This window comes from Suricata suricatta, chromosome 1 (assembly GCF_006229205.1).
Source record: "Suricata suricatta isolate VVHF042 chromosome 1, meerkat_22Aug2017_6uvM2_HiC, whole genome shotgun sequence".
Taxonomy (NCBI): Eukaryota; Metazoa; Chordata; class Mammalia; order Carnivora; family Herpestidae; genus Suricata; species Suricata suricatta.
The window spans coordinates 157322108-157349270 of record NC_043700.1 but is presented as its reverse complement, the minus strand read 5'-3'; the positions used below and the strand labels follow the sequence as shown (position 1 = coordinate 157349270).

The 27163-nt window shown below is 34.3% G+C and overlaps 1 protein-coding gene across 1 annotated transcript in view; it reads right to left on the bottom strand.

The window, feature by feature from the left end:
- Positions 1-27062, bottom strand: part of GABRG1 (gamma-aminobutyric acid type A receptor gamma1 subunit) — a 63353-nt gene extending 36291 nt beyond the window's left edge. Inside the window, exons 1-3 of the mRNA XM_029946427.1 lie at positions 26834-27062; positions 14184-14332; positions 4616-4683 (exon numbers count right to left, since the gene is read on the bottom strand). Coding sequence (XP_029802287.1) covers positions 4616-4683; positions 14184-14332; positions 26834-26937 — 321 coding nt within the window. The 5' untranslated portion in view covers positions 26938-27062. The remainder of the gene's footprint in view (positions 1-4615; positions 4684-14183; positions 14333-26833) is intronic.
- Positions 27063-27163: the final 101 nt, after the last annotated feature.

Genomic DNA, 27163 nt, shown 5'->3' with positions numbered 1-27163 from the left:
ACAGAGAGTACAAGTGGAGCAATGGCAGAGAGAGGGAGAGAGAGAGGATCACAGGCAGACTCTCTGCTGCCAGTGTAGAGCCCCACATGGGGGTGGAACTCGTGAAACTGTGAGATCATGACCTGAGCTGAAACCAAGAGTTGCACACTTGTGGACTGAGCCACTCATGTGCCCCAAAAGGTTAGATCTTAAATACTCTCAAGACACACACACACGCACGTGCACGTGTAAGCACACACACAGAGAAAAAGAAAAAGGAAAAGGAAAAAAGGTAACTATGTGAGGTGATGTCTATGTCAACTGACTTGATTATGGTGATTATGTCACAAGGTGTATATAAATCAAAACATCAAGTGGTACACCTTAAATATATACATTTTTTGTCAATTATACCTCAATAAAGCTGAAAAAGGCATCTCTTGCTATAAGAAATTAGTCTTCCTATCTAAGCAAGATGGGATACCGTACTTAGAAAGAATCTGCATGCCTCATGTTTTAAATCTTTTATATTAACTACCACTTTATAGATTATTTCTATTGTCCATATTCTTGATGCAGAAAATGAGTTTTCTGACACTGTCAGTGTGCTGCTAGAAAGGCATTGTTTGTACTGCTTTAGAAGCACTGACTTCCAGTATTTACTTCAGTAGTTTGGATATAATTGTGCATATCACAAAGCTGAGTGTTCTTATTAGAAAATCCAAGGCTCAGCACATAATTTGCAGAATTTCCATTACAGAAATTTGTCATAATTTCCATTTTAGCAAGACATCAAATGTCAAGACATTTATACAAGTTTTTCTCCTTTCACATTTTAATTAAATTGTAGGGCAATTGATGTTAGTTCAGACTCACTAAGGCCAATTTAAGACCTAAAATTTTAGTATATTATTAAAATCCTTTCCACTAAAAACTGTAAAAATAACACATTGAATAAGAGATAAGGCATTTCTTTTAATTAGAGGCACAATTTTAAATACATGTTAGATCATTAACAGAATGGATACTGACACTGAAAGGGTGTATTGTAGTGAGAAGCTATAAAGAACATTGGCTGGATAGAATCAGGAAATCATACTATAGTCCCAAATCTGTGACTTTCTAGAACATAATGCTCACCAAATCACTTATTCTGTCTCCCTGGAAAAATGAGGGCACAAGGCAAGATCATTATTATGATCTTTTTGAGCTCTAAAGTCCAGTGATCATAACACTGTTGATCACAACAATGTTATAAAATGTTAGATATTAACTTTAAATTAAAAAAATTTTTAAGACTTTTTATTTATTTTTGAGAGAGAAAGAGAGAGAGAGCGCGAGCAGGGGAGGGTCAGAGAGAGAGGGAGGCACAGAATCTGAAGCAGGCTCCAGGCTCTGAGCTAGCTGTCTGCACAGAGCCCGATGCGGGGCTCGAAGCCACGAACCATTACTGCCATTCCAAACATGAGGGTGGCTTCAGAGGGGATTGGGCTTGCATGTTAAAGAGCTGGGCAGTGTCTGCCTCTCCAGGCTGCTCTTCCCAGACCTGCCACCCTGGGGGTGGATGGCCAGTCCCAAGAGTTCACTCATTCCTGGGCCTTGGAATGAGTGGGTCAGCAATTCTCCCATCCTGCAGAGAAGGACTTGGTCTCCCCTGCAATAGAGACGTAAGCATGGTAGGGCCTGGTGGTTCCAGAGGTGAGGGGAGTGGGAAGGTCACTCTTAGCGATTTCTGTTCAAGTCAGAGGATCGCTACACTCCTTGAATGTTGTCTTAGCTATCAGAGGGTAAGCAGGTATTGTTCTATTATCCTGCGATATCTACTCAGAAGAGTAATAACACATAATTTCCCCAAAGCCCCCAAAACTAAGAGGTTAAAACACATTTTAATTCCAGGCTAATGACCTCTTTTAACATTACTTTGCCTTTAGTTCCAATTATTGTATATTTTTGTTCCCTTTATATTTATGATTGCTGATTATTAAGCTTTTTTTTTAAATTTTAACTCCAGTATAGTTAATATACGGTATTAGTTTCAAGTGTACAATATAGTGATTCAACAATTTTATACATTGTAGTGCTCATAAATTACTACGAGTTTTAATTAGAGCACATGTAGTTGAACAGCCTTTATCCAAGTTCTTTTATTTTTGTTGTCTTCATTAATGACTCTGTTACTCATCTTGAATTTAAACTATATAAATGATCTATTTATTGACTAATTTATTCAGCGTTCAATTATTGAATATACTAATTTTTGATAATGACACCAAATTTGAAGTCATTCACCTAACTATGAAAAAAAAATAAGGAAAAACATATCTTACTGTAGAATAATGTTTTAGGTCTTCTCAGTAATCTACAGCGATACTATTTTATATTACCAAACTTAAAAAAGAAATAACAATTTTATATGAAACCAAATTTTGGCTAATGATAAAAAAAAATAAAACCATTAAACTAATACATTAATTTTGTTCATTACCAGGAACTTAAACTGTGTGAGTTAAGGGGGAGGAGGGGAAAGCACTTTATCCTCCTACTTGCTTATTTACACCAAGTCTGCTTGCTTGATTACATTCACATTCAAAGCAATCTTGTTCATTTTATGAAAACTGAATTCTAATTTTTTGCATTGTTTAGTTAAAACAGTCTTCTATGTAAACTGCTCCTTATTAATCCTCAGTATGACAATGTTTCTCTTTTAATAAACATTATCAATTGTTCCATGTCTTTTTTTCCTTGTATGTGCTTTTAGTATGTCATCAGTTTTAATAACAATTTCTTTTAATTAGCTTTTTAAAATAGCTATCACTGGCCACGGTTACAAGTGTGTAGTTTGCCCTACTAGGAAAACTAAATCTTTAATACTATGAAACTTTTATACAGGAAGATCATCATTTAAGCCTCTCAGTAGCCATTCTTGTCAAAAAATCTCTGGAAAACTAACACATCCTTAAATCCTAGTTCTCTTTATTCTTTATTTTAATGACCACATTTTTTAAAATGAATCCAACAAAGTGAAAACAAGAGCCCAAGACAAAACACATACAGTTCAGAGAATGTAGAGCTCCATGAATTCCAACTGGGTTGTTTTCTATAAGCATTAGTTAATTAGAACTAACCATTGTAAGATTCTTCTAAGGAGAAAATGAGCATTTTTTGTAATATATTATTTTATAAAATCTCAAATTTGCATAATGTTAATACACACAAGTATATAGAATGCTTCCTCTGCGAAAATCAACCATTTGTTTGGAAATTTGATTTGGGCAGAGCTAACACTCAAAAATTTTGTTAGAGCTTCCTTTTCCCTTGGTTGCTGTGCCACTGCTTTCTCTTCTTTTTGTTGCTAGCCTTGCTATTTCATTTACTACCTCAGCTTCATCCTTCAGGTCTTTAAATGTATGTGTTCCTTAAGGTCTGATGTTTATTACTTTTTTCTTCTCTTTAAAACTGTTTTCCCATCTCTCAGAGATTCAGCTAATTTCTGAAAAATACTTGCTCTAGCTCTAACTGTCTCCTGAGAGTTAGCTCCTCATGTCAGATTCTCACATTCAACTTATTTCCACAACCAATTCATATTCATTTGCAAGAAGGAGACAAGGAAGTCAGTTATGGTGTGGCCAAAATTCCATCAGTACAGTAGTCAATGCAGGCAGCTGTGAAAGTTAATGACAATTGCGTGAACATCATATTAAGTAAGAGAAACTGGGGCTGTAGGAATACAGCAGACACAGGCAATTGTGAGGCATGATGACTATTCAGATAAAAAAGAGGTTAAGGCCTATAACAAAGACATGATTTGACTGTTGTACTAATGGATAAATGAAGTAAGAGAGAAAACCATCAAGGTCTTAAGAATTATCTTTCCATGGTGTTATGGAGTAGATTGTGTTCCCCTAAAATTTATGTTGAAGCCCTATACCTTCGTCCCTCAGGATATGATTTTTGGATTGCTCCAGAATAGAAGACCTGTTGCTCAGACTAAGGCAACCTCTCACGTGGTCTCTCTAACCTTCTTAGCTGGTCTCACCCATATTCTACACTGTTATAATAGTGATCTATTAAAATATAAATTCACCTATGATACCTTCCTGATGAAAAACTTCCAGTCATTTCTCTGATCCAAGGGATTCAATTCATGCGACACACAGCCTTCTGTTATGGTTTAGAAGACCGTCCTTAATAAGGACCTTAAGCATCTTCCAGCCTCATTTCCTCATGTATCACCTTATATTCCAGTGCTATCAAACTTCTGGAAGTTTCCCTGATCTTGTCAGGTTGTTTCATTTCTTCATGACACTGTGTGTGCTCCCCACTCTGCCAATAAGTCTTTTTCTTTCTCTATTTTCCCTTCAGTGCTTCTGGTTATATCTTTCCAGACTTCTTCAGATAATTTTTTATGTCCTACCATAGCTCCTACCAAACACAGTACACTGAAAGAACAGACTTCACATTCTTAGATATGAGATAGTTTAGCTCTGTGTGCCCTGAGCCTGGCACACAGTAATTTCACAATTTGCTCTGAACTCATTCAGAATTAGCCATCAGAATTAGTCACATATCCATTTTACTGTGGAGGTAAGTACTCAAGAACTCTATGGCAGACAATTATTTAATATTCATTACTCACCATATTTATGGGATCAACTGGTCCAATGCTGTTTACATAAACATCAGTTTCAATTACAGTAGGTCTCACTGCAAAATACCAACACAAAGCATGGTCAAAGATATGATCAGAGGTTGTGTGAAATAAATCTTAGCTTTAAACAAATCTTCATCAATAATAATATGTATCATTTAAATAAAATATTCCTCATTAGAAAATGAAGAAACATAGCCCATTACAAAAACACAAACACCTTTTCAGTTTATAAGACACTTATGTACATAAAAATTAACACTTTTAACTGAAATTTTAATGTGCAACCAAAAATGTTATAAATATTTAAATCATTCATTAAAGTTAAGAAAGTTAATTTAATAAAAATTCCTAGATAATTTGCTGTCTGAAATATCATGGAAGTTTAGAATTTGAATGGATATTAGAAGCTAAATATAACGGAGTCTTATAAATGCATCTCAGTGTGTGCCAGTAAACCTTTAACAGCCTTGTTCCCATAGTTGGTGGAGAGGAAGCCCTGATTTGTAGTTCTTACCGATATCCCTGGGTGACTATTCCCACATTGGCTGATTTAAGAATACCAATTTGAAGTCACTGAAAGCAGACTGGAGACAATATTAAGTAGCTATTGTGAGCCAATATAAGCATGTTCCAGCACACAATGGGACTTAAAGCCCGGTTATGAGGATTAAAGAGATAATGTCTGTAAAGCATCCGCCCTCAGGTCTGAGTCTTACAGGGAGCTTCATAAATATTTGTGGTTACTTCTCTCTCCCTTGTTAACAACACTCTTTTAGGTCGTTTAAGTTGGCTCCAGAGTTAGGTGTATTTTTATCTAACTTTCACAGAGTACATTGTAGAGATGTCACTATAGATTTCATCAGTTGTGTTTCATACATAACCATTTCTGTCTTTCTGGCTAGTCTTAAATGGTATATACTGTATATCATTGTTTTTATATTCTATCAAAACATGTAGTGCAGGTCAGCCTTTTAAATACTATTAAATGACATGATTAAATAAACACTTGCAATACCACCATATTTGATTATGCTTTTTTGTTTGCCATGAAAAACATTTTCACATAGTTTCTTTTATTCCCCCTACCAAATAAAACATAAAGGGTTCATTTATTGAGGTAGCAAATACTTGTTGAGGAGTGAACATAAAGGGTTCACAAAGTAGATAAGAAAAAAATTATCTCAAGAAGAAAACCTATCAGATGCCTTACAGAGATTTATATAGAGGTGTAGCAAACAACATAAAACAAAAGAAACACCTCACAGATTGAAGGTCTCTATACCAAAGTGGCATGTTTAGTAATATTTATGCAGTTCTCTTCACGAAATTTCATTTGATTTCCCATTTCTGGCCTAATATTAATCATCCTAACAATTCAGCCACTATGTTCAACCTGACAGGACTTACCTCCACCTCTAAACATAGCTGATTCAGCCCGTCAGAATTTCTATCCCGCCCCAAGTCACCTGTCTTAAAAACTTCCAACCTAGAAATTCTCCCATGCTAGCAAGATTCAATAGAATACTTGAGGCATTTTGAAAAACAGTGCCTATAGAATTATAAAGCAATATTAAATTTACCTTTTGTGATTGAAAAATAAACTACACTTAGAAAACATAATAATATATACATAGTTTATTTTTCCTCAAATAAAGATATTACACAGCATACATATTTTCTTAGCTAGAAAGATATATGAGTTTTGTTGAAAGTAGGTTTAGTATGCAAAACTAGAAGTCTGTAGACCTGTACAGTACATGACAATGTAATTCAATCTGCTAGCCAATAATTAATTTCTTAAATAAAAGTAGGTCATATGATTTATAGAAGGCTTTATAAATAACTTAGGCTCATGACTCTGAGATGATTTGTTTTAACTGTTTGCCATTTATTTTTGATTAGGAAATGAAGCTAATAAATATATAAAATCAAGATAATTTTAGCTAAATTTACAGAATGGATTTTATGAAAGCCAATTAATAAAAAATAGGTTTATTATTTCCATATGTAAGTATATTTATTGCCAGTTAAAGCAATTAAGTGCAACGTGCCAGACTCATTTAATTCGGTTTTATTTTTCAGTTCATCTGATAAATCAACAAACACTGAACATTTCTTTACCACATAATAGTAAGGGCTGAACATTGTCTATGCCAAGAAATAAATGATTCCTGAAGACCTTTCTATATCCAGGATATACGTTTAACATTTACAGTGTAGAACATTTTGGATTTGAGCTATTTCCTCATATCAATATTTCCTTAACCAATTATAAGACAAATATATGTATACTAGAAAAGTATTAACTCTTGCATTAGGACATGAGCTACACAGAAATAGTTCATCTATTTCATCTAGTCCTTTAAAGTTCAGGCCTAAAACACGAGGAAGAATAAGCCTGAAAGTGGACTCAAATATTTCAGATTAATTTTGAGACTACAGCTAGAGATTATATGCTTTAAAATATACAGTAAAGAGGAAAACAACAGAAATCTGCATTGTTCCTTAATAATGACTCATTACCCTTTTTATTGCTTCATACTATGAACAATACTTGTGGGTGAAATCACTTAAAATATAGGCTTCTTGGTAGAGTAAATACTTTTTCTTAGCACTATGGTTTTCTCAGTCCAAAGTTTGTTCAATTACAGGGGTGATATTTAAAAAAAATACTTCCATTCATAAATTAAAAAAAAAAACAAAACTAAAAGGACATTGTCATTCCAAGGTCTTTAAGCGATCTTTAGAAAGTGGCCACAGACTACATTCAATTCTCCAACACACATGGAGATGAGAGCTCTCCTGTTTTGTGACAACATAACAATGACTGAAGAAAACATGTCCTCCCATAGCAAATGACATTTTTCATAGATGGAAGGCAGCTACAAATGACAATGGATTGTTTTTGCAAAGCCTCTCTCTGCATTGTGATACTAAGTATCTCATCAGAATATAATAGAAACTCTCAATGGGAATGAATATATGGAAAGAATCGACATTTTGGGCACTTAAAGTGCAGAGAATACTATGAAGAAGCAAAAAAGAATTTAAAAAGAAGAAAGCAGTGAGGTCAATGAAATTTCCACATTCAGCTTCCAGATGGTTAAGACAAAATGGAATTTCTACAGTTGACAAAGCCAACTGTAGAAATGGGTAATCAGTTTTTAATCAGAAGAAATAAAATAAAATGGATTTAAAAATATTTTCTTCATAATTATTTTTAACCATGCTTTCTCGGATGACATATTCAAATGAAGATATCTTTAACAGATTATGTAGCTTCTGGGTAACTTTTTAATATTAATTCAGATTAATTAAGGTTAATTACAAATTATTTCTGGTCAATTAAAAATTCTAATTCTAGAACTTAAGTTTAATGGTCTTTCCCATTAAAAAAAGAAATAAACCCATTGATTCATATGATACCATTATAACACACAAACTTTTAAAGAAACATAACTAATGTTTTTCTTGCCACAGACAGCAGGGTTTCTCAGCACAAAGATATCACACTTAGGTCCAGATACTATTTTCCAGGACTTGCTAACAAGGAAAGTCAACTAACACTCACCATTTCCCTCTGCAGGTTACATAAGGGCACATAGGTATTTGGATACATGTGGATGAAAAGCTACCCATGGATAAATAAGCACTTAAGTGCAGGCTAAAACCTTAGCCAGCAATTTTAACATGAAATCCAGAAAAGATACTAACACAATTTTGGATAGAAAGTTGCCCACCAGGAACACTTCAGCAATCAAGTCATTTATTATGTATACGGGTAAAATGCTACTTTGCCTACTTAAATAGAAATTAATCAAATTAAAATAAAGTAAAAATGTATTCTTAGTCAAACTAATGATATTTCAATACTCAATAGCCAATAACCAACTTAAATATTCAATGCACATATATGGCAATTTTAATATATATTTAATGATCTATTTTAATAGAACAATTTGTATATATTTAATTATATATACATACTATATATATATAGTTAATAATTAGAAATGTCTTCTTAGGAAAATGCAAGAGAGGCCTCTTGTTCTGTAGTTAAACATCTCTGTAGGCAGCAGACTTAGCAACCTGCTCCTGCTCCTATACCTGATCAAGGTAAAAGAAAGAGCAGAGCCATGGGTTCTAGAGAGAGAAAAGTAGTGGAGTATCTGCACATCCACTCTTTCATGTGTCTAGGATATTTTAATTTCTTGTGGGCATAATTCACATCAAAGGAAGTTGACTGGGCTAGAAAGATCTCACCAGGTTTTTGACACAAGAAAACTGTGCTTCAGCTGCACATATCTCCTATCTGTTCATGAGAGGGCTAAGGCTGGTGGAGGGTCGAATCACATAGATTTCCCAGGTCAAAGAAGTAAACAGGATAAAATGCCTATGAACAAACAACAGAAAATAATTCTACCTTCCTATTCATGCAGGTTGTTACTTATACAAATGCCTCTCAAAGGACATTAAGGGCCAGTTGGGATTTGCCTGAAAGGAAGTAGAAACTAAGAAAACCAAGGTTTCAACTGCACCCAATTAAATGAACACAAAGACCATCCCTCTTGGAAGTTCCTACATGTTCTCTTCACTAGGAACCTCAAAGACTTAAGCAGATGGAACAAAAGAGCAGATCATACCTTCTCACCACCTCACCCCACCAAGTCCCTCTCTGGTGGCACTTGTCTACCCCATGACCTGAGAGAATGACAGCATTGATTCTGTTCAGATATTAGTTTTTATGTTAGAGTAGTTGAAAACTCACTGGAATTATACAACCTTTTAATGTTAATTTGCCATTAAGCTTAGAAGTCCTCAATAAGTTGACTGTATACATTTTCATAGCGTCAATGAAGAGTAAAGAGACCAATGAAATTCTAGACAGAAAGGAATGCCTGCAAAGGCCATCTACACAAGTCAGCCGTTCGTTATGGATGTTCTGAGGTACACAGATAAAGTGCTACTATGCTTGGTACTGTTATCAAGGTTCCTGGACATGTTTAATCTACACTATTAAACAAAGTGATGGTGTCACAGATCTACATAGAAAATCCTTATCTTGATCTGAAATAATATACTTAAACTGTTAATGTGATGAAGTAGAACAACATGGCCCTACACATGGAATAAAAAAGATCATATACACTGGCTTCTATTAAGCAAATATACATTCAGCAACTATTAAGTGAATCTTAACTTTATACTTCAGGTGTTGTCTTAACCACTAGGGGTATGGTGATTTCTACTTTCAGGGAACTCATTTTTGGAAGAAAACAGACTATCAACTAATCAATAGTGAAGTATGATAAGTAAAATGCAATTACAGGCTTCTGCTTTTTGTGATAAATAATTGGTATCAAACTAACCATCTCAATGAACATAACTATAATATTGATTTAAAATTTTTTAAATTACTGAAAGAATTACACTGCAGCTAACAAAATCAGGATTGGATTCAACAATCTCCTGGAAGGAATGGAAGTGCAGTGATGTAAACCCTACATTATGATGGCCACTTTTCCCCATTGGTGCATTTGCTGTTTTACTGCACAGAAATGGCTTAGAATTTTCATCTGTCTCATTGGGCTGGAGAAACATTAATTGGAGTTAATGTCTGTCCAGACAGCTAACCCTTCTCTGCAATAAGGAAAGACAGAGAAGAATTTAATCAAACATTCTACCTGCAATTTCTCCTCAAGGTATTTACTAATTCCTAAATTGTTCATATGCACAGTGTGAGGCTAAGAAACCAAATATAAATCAGCTGATAATCATCTAAATATTATGTAGAGATTTCAGCTATTTCCAGCATAACTGGTACCACCGAGGAGAGGGAGTCTTAGTACAAACCTCAGGCTATCAGTAGAGACACTTCAAATGATTATGCCCTAGGAAAAAGGAAAGTTTTACAAAAGGAGATATACTAGTTTGGGCCAAATGAAGACAATTTCCTTTACTTGACTACCAAAACAAAATTGGAATCCTCTCTGGAAGGAAATAACATCATCTAAATTCTATTTATTTTAATATATTTTGCTGGCATTCAACAAAAATTAACATACAATAAATGAAATAGGCAAATCACCTTAAACCAAGAGATAAACTGAAAAAGAAAATTTTAAGAAGTCATACAAGTGATCAAGATATTGTGATTATCAAAGACTAAAATAATTACATTTAATATGTATAAGTCAATAGATAAAAAGATGGCAAATTTAGTGTCTGACTTCAGTTCAGGTCATGATCTCATGGTTTGTGGGTTTTAGTCACATCTCAGGCTCTGTTCTGACAGCTCAGAGCCTGGAGCCCATTTCAGATTCTGTGTCTTCCTCTCTGTCTGCCCCTTCCCTGCTCTCATTCTGTCTCTCCCTCAAAAATAAATGAAAATTTAAAAAAATTAAAAATCACTTGCAAATACTGCAAGAATTATTAATCCAGAAAAGAAGCCAATGATAAAAAAGAGAATGAGGGACACGTAGGTGACTCAGTCACTTAAGCATCTGACTCTTGATTTCAGCTCAGGTCATGATCTCACAGTTCATGGGTCTAGCCCCACACTGAACTCTACACTGACAGCATGAAGCCTGCTTGGGATTCTCTATCTGCCTTTCTCTCTGCTCTTCCTCAAATCACTCTCTCTCTCTTTCTCTTTCTCTCTCCCCCTCTCAAAAATTAAGATAAATAAACATTAATTTTAGAAGAATGAAAAACATAAAAATGAAAATTATGTGAAAACATATGAGACTTAGTGGACACCGGAAAATGTCAAGCATATCTGCAATGGAGTCACAAAGAAATTGAGATAGAAAAAAAATTTGAAGAAATGTTGGCCAAGAATTTTCCAAAAGTAATCAAAGATTCCAACAAATAAATTCATGTTGACTTCTGAACTCTCCCAAATACCAAAAACAAAACAAAAAGTCTGGGAGCCTTATATAAAACTGCAGAAATCCAAAGACAAAAAACTCCTGCAAACAGAGATAAAAGTTTATTTCTAGGACAGCAACATTGCTGTTGAAAAGTGATTTTCAACAGAAAAAACAGAATATAGAAAAAAATGGAGTGAGGTTTATAAGTTTGGTTAGGAAACAGCAACTATCCTGGGTTTAAATGTTCACTTAAAATATCATTCAAATGATGGCCACACAAAAGTATTTTTATATAAAAATGGAATTGTTTTTTGCCATTAAACTTACACCAAAAGAAACACTGTAAGGAATATTTTTCTAAATAGGAACATAGTACTGAAGAAAGTAAAGAACAGCAAATGGGATAATTTCATAGTAAAAACTAACTGCTTTTAAACACTCTAAAAATAATAGTGTATTTTGGTATTTCAAAATATAGAATAAAAATACATGGATATATGGGGCATCTGGGTGGCTCAGTCAGTTAAGTGTCCAACTCTTGATTTCTGCTCAGGTCATGATCTCATGGTCATGAGATGGAGCCCTGCATTGGGTTTTGCCCTGACAGCATGGAACCTGCTTGGGATTCTATCTCTCCCTCTCTCTCTACCCCTCGCCTACTTGTACACTGGCTATCTCTCTCTCTCTCTCTCTCTCTCTCTCTCTCTCTCTCTCTCTCTCCCTCTCAAAATAAATAAATAAAAACTTTAAAGTTTAAAAAATAAATGACAAAAGGAAAAAGAACTCTCAGATTTTAAATACAGAAAATATCACAAAAGTGATCAGGAAACAACACTAGTAATATACATATTCCTTAAGAGGTTCAACTTACTAAACCTGACTATTAAAGTAATTGAACTGGACTCCAGGGTGGCTCACAGTCCGTTGAGCTGGTTTAGTGTCTGACTCTTGATTTGGGCTCAGTTCATGATCCCAGGGCTGTGGGATCAATCCCAGGGTTGTGGGATCACTTAAGCCCTGTGTTAGGCTCTGCCCTGGTAGTGTGGAGACTGCTTTGGATTCTCTCTCCTTCTCCCTCTGCAATCCCCCCTCCCCAGCTCCTGCTTGTATGCTCTCATTCTCTCAAAATAAAATAATAAATAAACATTCAAAAATTAAATACAGTAATTGAATTGTTAAAAATTTTCCCTCAAATCTAAGCTAGAATGACTTCCCTAAATAATTGTCCCCAATATTTAAAGAAGAAATATCATCCATTTTAGATAAACTCTTTCAGATAGGAAAAGGGAGGGAAAACATAACTCATTTGTAGATGCTAGCAGGATCTTGGTTCCAAAATTGAAAGAGATATTAAAGAAAATAAAATAAATGGCTAATTTTCTTCATGAACATAGATGTAAAATTCCAATACAAAATATTATCAAATATATCACAACCAACTGGTATTTATTATGGAACTGCAAAGCTTTAAAAATCACACAAAGCTACTTACAGAACAAACAGTAAGTAGAATACAGGGCAAAAGACAATCAACATGATTGTTTCATTGGGTGCACAGAAATTATTCAAAACAGTGAGCAAAAAAGAATTCTAGCTAATGAAAAAGGAACTAACAAGTGCCTTAAAAAAGAAGCCAACAGCAATCATACCTAATAGTGAAATATGAATTGCTTTCCCTAATACCAGGAACAACTCAAGACTATTCAAAATGTACTCTAGTCCTACCCAGTTCAACACAGCATGAAAAAAGCATAATTTTGGAAATACAGTAAAATATTCTTTATATGCAAAATAGACAGCATTTGCAATGCAATCATTACTTGTAATGGTCAACTATCCTTATAGAAAATCTTGAAGAATATAACAATAAGTGATTATAATTGATAAAGAAACTTCACAAAGCTTCTGAAGACAAAAAATGTGCAATATAACCATTTATATATATATTCCTAATTTAAAATTAGAAAATAAAATTTTAAAAATGTATTTACACTTACAACACAAAATCCAAATATATAGAATTAAATATAGTAAAATATACTTAGCATTTCTTCACAGATTATATATATATGTATATATATATATATATATATGTATATATATATATATATATATACAGAGAGAGAAAGAGACATGATACTTATGAATTTGGTATATAGTAAAGATTTTGACTTCTCTATGTTGACTATAGATTTAATGCAATCTCAATAAAAATATTGGCTAATCTATATTTTTTGTCTTTCAAAAAAGTCACAGGGGGCACTTAGAAGTTAGTTATTATAAAACATATACACCAATATAAACGACTGAGAAGAACAAAGTAGGATTACTTGATCTATTACCAGCTTAGAATTCTACATTAATTAAAACAATGCTGCATTGGCACAAGACTAGATCCCTATTTACCTTTCAAATACTCTTTTTCAGGAAGTTTTATCAAAATGTTGCTGTTGTACCTTTTATTGTAGCAGTCATAAAAGAATTATATTTAAAAATATCTAATGCCTTTCTTCCCACATCAGATTGCAAATTTCTCAACAGTTCCAATTTAACTCATAATTATCAAACTTAGCAGTCTCTGACACACATCAGACACTCAAGGAATGTTATATGATTGAAATAACATCAGTAAATAAGATTTTCATAGTCACCAAAATCCGAAACAGATAATTCAAACTTACCTCCTATATCTGGGCGAAGTTTATTGTCATAACCTTGAAGTAAGGAGTTGAGAATTTGTGTTATATCTCCTTCATGAATCTTTGGTGCCAAGACCCAAGTTTTGTTCACTGTTAAATCCTCATCGTCTTCATCATCCACTTTATCAACACTACACAATTCAAAAGATGGTAGAAATTTCAACAAACTGTGTATTTAAAAGCACAGTTTAAGATAATCATAAGTCTCGTAAGTTTGTTAGGAAGTAGTAAGACTGGAAAAAGCATTAAAAATATTTTACATTCAGTGAGACGGATACTTTCTTCATATGTACCATGCTGATATAATATTACTCCAAAAGTAAGAATTCAGAACAAGAAAGGTTGCACATAATTTTTACATAATAAGTTAATATTTGACACCTACACAGTTGCCATTTAAGGTCTAAAGATTATGCACTGAAAATGGGAACAATGGTCTTAGATTTGTGCAATATATATCTGCACAATTGTATGTGGGGATTCTAAACCACCATACCCAAATATTAAAAAAATATTAAAAGTAAAAACTACAGGAAAAGTTGTAATAGTTGCTGTAGTGAGATACTTAAAAATTCATGCATAGAAAAGAAGAATAAAGGAAAAACACATCTATGCCTCTTCCTTTCAATTCAGAACAACACAGACACTATCTTCTAAGAATTTTTTCAGCGATAGTCATGTTATCAAGTCATGAATGGGTGACTCACCTGCCACATATATGGAGGGGGACATGACTATCAAGTTTTATGAATAGAAGTGAAACTCTAGAAACCAAATTTACAAACCACTTTGTAAATGAGAAAAATAAAGACTGTAGGGAAGTAGCCAGTGCCCAAACTCACTTTTATTAGCAAAACGGAGAAAACAAGTCCTACTAACTCTCCAGTTAATGCTTCCTGTTATACCCCTGTGTTTACCAAGCATAAGGAATCAGCTTAATTCTGCGTTGTGATAGAAAATGCAGCCATACAGATATTCATCTACAATTCATCAAAAGTAACAAACTACTCATCATTACTCATAAAGAATGCCATCTTCAAATGAGTAGACTTAACACCTACTGCAATAAATTTCAGCCCTCCAGCAAAAAAGGTTAAAAGAATAAACACTTACATTGGTGAAATCAGGTAAATTCTAAATATACCAGTTATTTCCAAATGTTTCAGACATAGGTTTCCCTCTAGTAGTAAACATGCAAATTTAACTCAGTATCTTTATTTTTTCCACACTAACCATTTAGATCTCTTTTGCTTTGGTCCTGAAACATCCTCAGTTATGCAGCCTACTCCCTCTTTATCTTTTAACTCTTTTTTTCTGTTTTATTGAGATATAGCAGATGTATATTATAGTATGAATTTAAGGTGTACAATGTACTAATTTGATATATAGAATGATTACCACAATAATCTTAGTTAACATCACCCTTTTTATCCTTAACGAGTACAAATTTTAACATTGTAAATGAAAACTTCACCTTTAAATATCCACTACTCATTTCTTCTCCATTGTAATTCTATTGATAGTTATTATTAACAGATAATTTAATAGGGCCACAGCTGACTTACAACAGACAGGTAGCTTCAGTGAGAAACATTGAGTGCTGTAAGCCCCTGAGATTTGGGGGTGACTTACTACCGATGTATACAACCTAAATTCCTACGTAAAATCCTACGGTACATCTAGTTAACGGGTTTTCACTGAAGCACCCATTTATTTTCATTGTTTTGCTGCATTTAACTTCAAAAAGTATATACTACTGAAATAAGTTATATGACATCTTTAAAATAATAATATTCTCTCGGTGAAATATATACATGTACACATACATACATTCATTCATAAACTAAATCACTGAAAATCCTGAAGTATGAAGAGTCCCTGCTGGTGTGTCCTCCAGGAATATTATCTTATCCAATTAGAACTGCTAAAATATTGGCAACAACCCAAATTTTAGGGCCCCCATTTAGTTTGAACTCCCAGTTTATGGAATGAAACATCTGCTGCTTTGAGGCAGGCCACTGCACATGTAAGCAGTCTATCTTTCTTTGAAATATGACTGTAGTCAAATGGAAGTTTCCATAAAAAAAATAAAAGACTTTTCTATTTTTTAACAGTAGCAATATCCTGATAATCCCAAAGTACAAGCTCATAGTGATTTATAGCCCTCTTTTCCCAGCTAGCTTTGAGGGAATATGAGAATCTCGGTGCTTCCACAAAGCTAACTGTCCTCATTTTTGGCAATAATAGAAAGGAAATTTCATTATAATTAATTTTTCTGTATCTTCCCTCCAAGCTTTCTAAATTGCTTTCAGAATATTCATTAATTACGTTAAGGTCTTATTGGTATTATTTTAGTGATTAAAAAGCACTTGTCATAATTTGAAAAATAGTTCACATAGTTGATCTGATATCTCAATATCTTTCACAGGCTAGAAAATATTTGTGATGTTTACATGTGTTGAGTGACCATTCACATAGGGGAAAGAAGTATGATTTTCTTTCTTTTTTTAAATTTTTTAATGGTTTTTATTTATTATTGAGAGAGACAGCGCGAGCAGGGGAGGGTCAGAGAGAGAGGGAGACACAGAGTCTGAAACGGCCCAGGCTCTGAGCTAGCTGTCAGCACGAGCCTGATGCAGGGCTCAAACCCACGAACCATGAGATCATGACCTGAGCTGAAGCCAGACGCTTAACTGACTGAGCCACCCAGGGGCCCCGAAGTATGATTTTCTTAGGTAACATTGAGAATTTCTTAACTCAAGCTCAAGGACTTCTTTCAAATAATATGACTCAGTATAATTTTATAGTTAATGGAAATACACTTATACCACTGAGTATGAAATTTTAATACTTGTTATTTTAAAGATTGACATTTTTATTACTATTAACTACTGAGTACCTATAGTGCAGCATTAAGTTCTTACCATGTTTTAGGAATTGTGTGCTAGGTTCTTTCCACATTTTATGTCATTTAATCCAGAGTAATCCCCTGAAATAAATATTAACGTTTCTATTTTACAGATGAGAAAAAAATAGATTTATAGAATTTCCAGGACACACCTTTTAAAATAATAGAACCAGGAAGATTGACTTAATTTGAAGACTTGTTTTGTCCCTCTCACTTTTTTTTTTTGGAAGCTTCTGTAATATCACCACATTTTATCTTTATTAAAAATTTCAGGGTCATTGGACTGTGAGTTTTCTAATTCATAAGAACACAGCAACTCATATGGTAAGTAAATAGTATATTTGGATTGTGCATGGATAGGATGCTTAATTTCCATCATTGAATTCCAAAAGATTGAAATAATAATTTCAAGGAATCACACACACATGCTCTGATGAAAACGACTTTCTAACATGTGTGCTCAATTTCCAATCCAATGCTTTAAATAAATATCATGTACTACAAATGTGCCAAGTCCTGAAAATAAGACAAAGTTGTATTTCTAATCTAGGTTATCTTATTTTCTAACAAAGGAGAAAACTATTTAAACATACAGAAAACCACAATATAAGAAGGTATTATTACAACATTATTTATAATAACACAAATTTTAAATAATGAGTCCATTTAAGTAAATAATTATATAGCCCTATGATGTAATGAATGTACCCATTTGATTGATTTTGTGAACAATCAGTGGAACATTGTAAAAAATGGAACATTATTTTCATAATTTAACATTATGTATAAAATATAACAATTTGCTTCTATGACAGCCTATGTATAAAATGGCTGAAGATTTGGTGGGAAAGCAGCATAATGAGTATACTAAGTATTCTATGCTAGTGGAGCTATAGCTAACTGAATTTTGTTTGTATATTAATAGTATACTATGATCTTTCTGAGCAATTTTATAATATAAATACATGAAAAGGAGTTAATTTGTCATTAATGCCTACCTAAAAGTGAACTGCCTTTTCCTATACATCAGATAGTATTCTGAAACAAATTTCTAATCATAAATTAAATAATTCAACAGAGCCTTTTAGAGAGAGAAACGGAGTTTTGTATTCCATCAAGAACACAACAGTGGCAGCCCTGAAAATGTGCTACTTAGTTCTCCCTCCACGAAACGCAGTTGACTGATGGCCCAGGGCCGGCCCTCAGGACCAGACCAGCATCTGCCCAGACCCAAACTTCTCTTGGGTTGCTCGTGGCAGTAACTGAACGCAGTAACAATCCTAGTACAGTTCCATTCCTACAGAACTGAGGGCTCCAAAAGGCAGCTTATGTTAGACCACTCTCATTGGCCTGCCCAAAACCTGATTCGAAGTCCAAGACTCTTTTGACACAAACTTTTCTTTCTCCCCAACTTTCACAAGGGTCAGACTCCCATTATTATCTGAAGCCTCTCTCTGCTTACATCCACTTCCTCCTATTTACCTTATCCAGTATTTCTCTCAAAAATCTCTTACATGTCTAATCGCATCTTGGTATCTGCTTCTCCAAAGCTTCTGCTTCTCACATATTGTTTAACTGACACCGCTATTAACTAAAGAAAAAATTCTGAGTCACATACATCAGTGTTGGGATTTTTTTGTTTGTTTTTGTTTTACTAGGCTATTTTAATACATTATACAAATCAATCAGTATATGTAATTACTGTTTGTGAAAAAGTACTCTGATGAGTTATTACCATTCTTCATAAAACAACCTGAAGCTTTGAACTAGTAATAATGACAGACGAAGTAAAACAAGGTATGCTATACCATATAATTATAAAAAGAATTACAAGCAGAAGTATAAAGAAATAATATACTATTCCACCTTTATAGCTAGAAAAAAATAATATAGGTCTACAGCAAGTCAATCAAGTAATATAAACGGTCTTTCATACAGAGGCTCAACATTGGTCAGAGTTTGCCCAGCATAGCCCTGGATTATGCCTGCTGTCCTAGAATAACAATAGCATCCTCTTTACTCACAAAATGGCCTAATTTGGATGATAAATTATATAGTCACCCAGTATATAGTGCATATACAGGTGACTGCAAATGTCCTGGCTCTGACACGTGGGGAAAACTCATCCATTAATCTGCTTAGACGGTCAAGATGAAAACTCCAAAGCCAGGCCTCATCTGTGAGCTGTTGTTCATGACAGATTAGAGCATGTTTCTGAATTTCAAATATGTTTTTATAAACATAAGACAAGTGATAAGTTCCAGGAAAGAAACATACCTACCTGTCCTAATGTTTCTGAGTGAGGGACATCCTAATGTCAAAGCCTACAGGAGCTAGCTTTTAGAGACTAGATATTGATTTTAGATCTGAAATTCAAAGAAAAGAAAATAAAAAACGAATGTTCTTGCTTTCCTTTTATATTCTAGCTGCTAAATTCTTTTGTACAAAGCTCCCTTCTACAATGGTAGCTCTGAATCATTTTCATTGTTTGTAAAAGTTACTAGAGAGGCAAAAGAAGTAAAAGCGTGGTAGATAACAGGGTTACAGATCTGAACTTTTGAGTTTTAGAGAGGTGAAATGATAGTTCACTCAATTCTATGAGTTTCTTTTTTAGCACAATGGAATATAAGACTCATCACTTAACACACAAAGAGAGGATACATAGGAAATTCGAGGAAGGAGAAGGGAGCCTTTGCTTGGACATTAAGTAAGTGTGTTCACTCAATGTTTCCAATATGCCCAGTGTCTAATTCTCCCATAAAACTGACCACATTGCATCTTAATTAACTACCATATTTATTTATTTGTTTATTAATTTTTTTTTTATTTTTGAGAGACAGAGAGACAGTACGAGCAAAGGAGGGTCAGAGAGAGAGACACACACAGAATCCGAAGCAGGCTCCAGGTTCTGAGCTAGCTGTCAGCACAGAGCCTGACAAGGGGCTCGAACCCACGGACCGTGAGATCATGACCTGAGCCGAAACCAGACGCTTAACCAACTGAGCCACCCAGGCGACCCTATTTGTTTATTTTTAAATATTTATTTATTTTTTAGAGAGCGACAGACAGAGTGCAAGTAGGGAGGGGCAGAGAGGGAGATACAGAACCTGAAGCAGGTTCCAGGCTCAGATCTGTCAGCGCAGAGGCCGATGTGTGAGGCTGGAACTCATGAACTGCCCAGACAGTGATCTGAGCCGAAGTTGGACACTCAACTGACTGAGCCACCCAGGCGCTCATTAACTACCTCATTTATTTACGACCTTCTCTAAGCTTCTCTAGGACAGGGGTTAAGGTTTCCAATGTGATATCACCGGCACTCAGCCCAAAGCCTGACACATAGCAGGAGTCCCATTAAAAAAAAAAAAAAATCACCCAATAGATGGAAAGAATATTCGAGCTCACCTTGCCATCTGCAAGTAAAATTACAGTGAATCAGGAAAATAAGCAAATAAAAATAAAAACGATTGGCCTCAATAGGAGAATTTATTAATGTAGCTAACCTAATATAAAATTAATTTAAAAGAACAAAGTAGCCTTTGGTACTAGTACTTACCCCTCATAATTAAGAACCAAAAAATGTTTCACAATGACAGTATGAGTTATAAAACTATTCAGAGGAAATGTAACAGGGAAGGTATAAGTCTTATGTGGAAAAAAATTGAAGATTATAGGAACAGAAAAAAAATAAAGGCAAAGTAAATATTTTTGGTTATAAAACAATATTGTTAATATACAATCCCCAAATAAACTTGAAATTTAATGAAGTTTTAATCAGTATCCCATAGTTCATATGAATGAGGTTAAAATCATTATAACTAAATAGAAGAATCAGTAGAGGAGTTTATATAAAATTATTGAAAAAGAGAATTGTTAGATGAAATTTGCCCTGTCAGAATAAAAAAGAAAACATATTCTTAAAGAAAGGAAAATAAACCACAATTTTCACCATAGTCTATTAAAAATGACCACTGGGTTAAAAGCATATTAAAATAAACACCAAATTCTCTATTGTTCAAATTTACATATATAGACCCTGACAGAACATAAATTAGAAACAATAAAATTCTTCATGACACTCACATTCTCTAAGTCTTTGAGGCTCTTAGGCATCGGATAAATTCTGTAAGTCTGCTAAAACTTTTACAAAGTGGAGGCATAATATTGAGGCTTATTAAATTATAAAACATATTAAAAGATCTAAAGTTTAAGTGGAAGTAGGAAATGATAATGAATTCCTCTGAATGCAGAAACACACTGATTGTTCCTAAGTCTTAGTAAATGAGAGATTAAATGATATTCATTGGCATAAGGATGCTCTCCGACCATTCACTTAAAAAGGAGATATTATAGATCAGTAAAACAGAAACAAGAAAAATATCTTCCTAGTCATTCCAGTAATTATAATTTGAAGGTTTTTCAAAAAGAATTGTTACTAAGGAAGTGCCCTCTCTCTCTCTCATTCTTTCTTCTTCGCTAATACTGACCCAAATGTATGCCCATTGACAGCTGAGAACCTTGCCTTTTTCCAGAGCTGCAGTGAATGCCAGCCTCGCATGCTGTCTCCACTATAGTTCATCTCAAATTCTGAATACCAATTATAGCATTTTATCATCAACATAAACTACCAGAGTGCAGGTTCACTGGGGACAGGGACTCTGCCTTCTTCGTCCTATACACCTAGCATATATTGTGTTCCATACATGTCCACACACAAGGCACAAACGCTCTTAGGTAAAGGATTGTCTTAGCATAGGATCCCAGCTGTCGGAACTCTGCTTAACACACAGTAGGCACTGAGTAAATATTTGTTGAATGAATGTTAATGTTCAATAGATGTTTACTGAATGAATTAATAGCTAAGACTATTTCCTGAAACATGAGGCTTCAGTTGGTTAAACTATTTTAGTGCAGATAGAATTAGATTCTGAGATATTTAAAAATAGAAAGAGACATAAATTTCATCTGCTTCCCACAGAGCATAAGAACTCTAACAAGCTTCTGCTTGAAGAAGTCTAGTGATCAGGCATCTATAATTTTGTTAGAGGCCTTTTGTGTTGAAAGAAAATTTGACTTCACATACCTTTCACTACTCATTATGGTGTGTCTATTATACCTATGTGTAATAAATTCAACGATGATTTTATTTAGCATCCCTAAAAATAAGTTGCTATCTGAATCCTTAGAAAACCTTATCTGGACTCCAATTTCTTGCTTTTAACTCTTTATCCTATGGTGTTTTTTCTAGATTAAGTGTTCCACTTTGTTAAAGGTTTTCTTAAAATAATTAATCCAGCACTACACATAATATTCCAGATTATGTGATAACTACACAGATTTTTATACTTACTATGCTTCTATCAATTGTATCATCTGTCCTTTCCTTTCATCATTCCTTTCATCCCTCTATTCCTTTTTCCTCCCTCCATCCACAGTCATGTTAATTTCTTGGATTTAAATTGCATTTAAAATCTGAGAAGTGTGGTAGTTAAGAATGCAGGCTTTGGGTATAGAATACATAGACTTGACTGTTGGATTCAGTCCTTGTCAGCAAGAGGATGTTTACAACAAATTCCTAAAAATTGCTGTGCCCCAGTTTTCCCATCTGTAAAATGGGGAGAATAGATTCCAAACATTATTCTGCCTTCATACTTGATTGGTAATTTGATTAAGTATAATGTTCTAGGCTGAACATTTGTTTTTAGAATTCTGGAGATATTTCCCCCATAGTCTTCTGGTATTGCTGATGGGAGATCTCATGGCTCCCTAATTCTCTTTCCTTGAATGAGATCTGTTCCAACAGCAGACTTTTCTGTTTAATGTTGGAGTTTTGAATGTATATTTCCTTATTGTGACTACAAGATGTTTTGCTTTGATTAATTCCATAAATCTAGGTCTTGGCGGTGAGTAAAAGCTGCATAAAGGTTATACGCATACCTAGTCTATTTCCCCCTGCAAATGCAGCATGTTGCCCCTTGTATGGCATGTAACAGGCATTCAAGAAATATTGATTGAATAAATGAATGAATGATCTCTCTGGAATCCCAACGATGTCTCATACTGCATTAAGGGTTCAAGGACTTCACTGCACTTGAGACAAGTCTGACCGGCATAAACACTACTAGAATCACTGTAATTCCCAGAATATCTGTCATTATATCTTTTCAGTTAAAATTTTAAATGCTATGTATTTTGCACAAATTTTCTCTCTTGGTCTTGAAACAAGCTGGAAAGGAAGATGTCATTTCTATTTTCACAAATGAGGACTCTCTGCCTCAGAGATTTTCCTGAAATCACCCTAGTGGGAAATGGTGGAGCTAAAACTAGAATTTACATTCTAATGGCCAAGTCCAGGATTCTCAGTTGGTACCACGTGTACACGTGAATTATTCTCCTGAGGCCCGTATACTAAATTTATGCCCACTTTTCTCTTTCTCTCATGGCAGTCATGTATTATATTTTTATAATATCTCAAAAGCCTTTTTTTTCCAGTTTTCCACCCTACCTTATCTCTTCTCCTTTGGGACTCTGCCTTCATTAGTATTTTGTTAGACAAATTTTAATCACCTTCATATAACTAAAAAATATTAGATTAGCTTATTTAATGATTGAATGAAAAGTCAAACATCTTTTGCTGCTTAGGCAAAAGTATATCTCATAAAATAGTATGGAATAAAGTGGAAGAAGGGTATATCTAAAAGAGTCTAAACACAGGAGATTTATCAAAAATAATATTTGCATTTCAGCTTCAAAAGCATTTTGTCTCTCAGTCTTTCTTTGAATATTTTATTATCAAAGAATATCATTACTCAGTAATTTTGTCTTCAAGTTTGCATTGTATTATATTAGAAAATTAAGTCAAAAATCTCAATGCCTAAAGAAAAACTATTCACTATCACCTCCACAAAATATATTACTGAAATTAATTGAAAATAATATATTTTATAAAGCAAATGTATTTGAATATTTTCATTTGAGCAGCTGAATGCTAAACTGTATGATTACTGACTCATGAAATTCTTTTAAAAAAACCCAAAGCAAGTTATTTTCCCTGGGCTCTCTCAAAATATAACTTCTTAGTCAAAGCTTATCATAAATTACTTTTTAGAACAACTGAAACCTCCATTGATTTTTTCAGCTTTTCTTAAAAATCTGATCATAGTTAGATTTTCTCAACATCACAAGTAAGTCAAATGAGGTTTGTGGGATTTTAACCAACTTATCAAGATGCCACAGAGCCTCACAGAGAATGGAACACAGGAACAATGACTATAGCCTTTAGTTTTACAAGAGGCTAGGCTTTCATAGTTCAGCAATATAAAAATCAATATAGTGTCTCTTCTCTGTGCACTTGATGGAAAATAATGAGGAAAGAAGCTATTGTCTCTGATTAGATATAAGAAATAATAACCCCCAATTTGGTAAACCCCCAAATAGATGACTCTGAAGATTTATTTTCGAAGCCAGCAGACGATATCAAAATTCTGAAAAACAGAACTGTGATTAGTTTTAGAAAGGCCCCTCAAAAGAAGGCAAAAGGGAGAAGGAAATATGCATGTAAATGGCTTATATACGCTGACCCCAATGATCTCCAACTAAATATTAAAAGGATGAAAACTTCACCACAACTGTAGCTACTTGAAAGTGAAGACATAAACTCTCATTATGGAGGCCCTGACAGCTAATTATAACAGCAATATATAGCTTTATTCTTTAATATTCTCTCATTTATTGGCCAGAATAATCCAAATCTTGTGATAAAATGAATTATTTATCTATTTTAACTGCATAACACTCCTCTCTCACTCACTCATACGTATGGGTAAAATGAAGTATGTGGAATTCCGATTAGAATTTCACTCTTGAAAACAGCAAGGGAAAACCAGTAGAGCAACCACTGAGTTATTTCACGTTTCAGTTCAAATTTTACTGACTACAAAAATGCGTAGAAATCATTAATGATCTCCAACCACCCTTCTTTTCTTAGATGAAGAACCTGTTCAAGGAGGCTAAGGGCTCTTGACACAGATGATCATGTCTCCAGACTTCTAGAACCCATCCCTGTCAACTATTCTGCACAACTCCTTAATTCTGAGAGCTCTGGGGCCAGTTATGAGGATCATAATGTAAATATCCTCAAAAACAAGATATTATTTAAAATAAAACATGCTTGTAGATAGACAGTACTTCCTTTAGGAATCAGCCTGTCTATTGGGTTCCATGGGAAACTTGTACTCATAAAGGTAAAGAAGCACACAGGTTGTTATTTCAGAAAACCACTGGGTAAATCTGTGTTTATTTATGAGAACACAGATTCATTTGTAATATTATGAAGATTCATGAAAGTACTGACATATGATCTATCAAAATATCTTCTATAATTTTATAGTACATTCAAAGATATAAGACATTATGGTACAACTCATATACAACAAATAATGAGTCAGTAGTATGTTTGTGTCCGTGCAAAGCATGTTTCTAAGGGGAAAAGGTAAATAAACTAAAACTGTAATACTTAAACATTGCATGTCAAACATTTTCTGACAAGCCTAGTATTGGTTTGCATGGCTTACTTAACCCATTCTCCGTTTTCGGAGATAAACATGTCATTGTTCTATCTGTTGGTAATGACAACAATACTCACTCTAGCTATATACTAAAATTAATCATCATCCTAATTTATTTCAGTAAAGATACAAGTAGTTATAAAGGCATGTTTTCATCTGCATAGTGATTGCGTTTTATTCTTGAGTTCTAAACAGCATCACATAATAATATAATTTTAAAAATGCATTTATATAAAACACAGTCACATCATATGCATAGTATATCCAAGATCTTAATAGCATCTCTGTCTTAATATATTTGAATTCCATTCAGCCACTACTCCTATAATCGGGTGCAATACCTGGCCATTTTATTTTTCTACCAGAATTACTTCAAAGTTTTATTGGAAGATATTACAACCCAAGAAGCTCAAGTCTTGATCCTGCTAAATTGGAGGCTTGGGGATACTACTGTCTCTCTCCCTGTCTCTCTTTCTCGGTCACATACACACACACACACACACACACACACACACACACACACAAACACACACACACCACATATTCATATACATACATTTTTTCTTACTCGTAGACAACCAAATAAAATAAAAATTATTCAGATACCTCAATAAAATATATATGGTTATCTCCAACTTATATATAGCATACCCTCAAACCCCCAAAATTTTTAAGCCATATTTATAATCCCTGTGTAATGAAACTTTTTTTTCCAGAACAGAGAAAGAAAGGGGAAAAGCAACGTTAGTTTATAGAAAAGCATCATACATACCATGTTGTGTAACAAGTTTCTAAAATAACTTTCTCTTTAAAATGTAGAATTATCCAGAAAGTTCATCAGTGACATTCATTCACTAAATTTAGTAGCAAAATCATTTCTACTCCCCAGTAACTGAACCTTTACTAGTTTCCACTGTCTCAAGGCAAACAAAACAAAACAAACCCAAACTCAACTCCCCTCTACGCTTTCACACATAGGCTCCTTTCATTCTGTCTGAAAATAAGTAGATCTAATCAGAAAATAAAATGACGGTGAAATACCGCACTTGTGCCCAGGGAAATGCAAATGACTTAACTTAGACAAATTTTTTAAAGAAAGAGAAACGAGGGGGGAGGGGGTTGATATCAAAGAATAGTTTCAAGTCCTTGAATGTACTCACCAGTTTCCCAAATGCAGGGTCAGTAACAAGAACGTCAGCCTCACCACTCTACTTTGACTCCACAGAAGAAAAGGGGAGAAGAGGAAAGCTTTCCAAGAACCCATCAGGATTGCTTTTTCCGCTCAGCTCTCCCAGCCAGGACTTTCCCTCCCACCTCAGCAGCCGCCGGGTGAGTACGAGAAGGGAGAGTGTGGGAAGGCAGTTCACCTCCCTGCCAGGTAGGATGCGACTCCCAGCGGAACTGAGCAGTGGGGCCAATCAGACCGAGCGGATGCTGGCATAAATTATCTCAAGAAGAGTTGGGCCAATCTCCGGCCCAGAGAGGCGGGG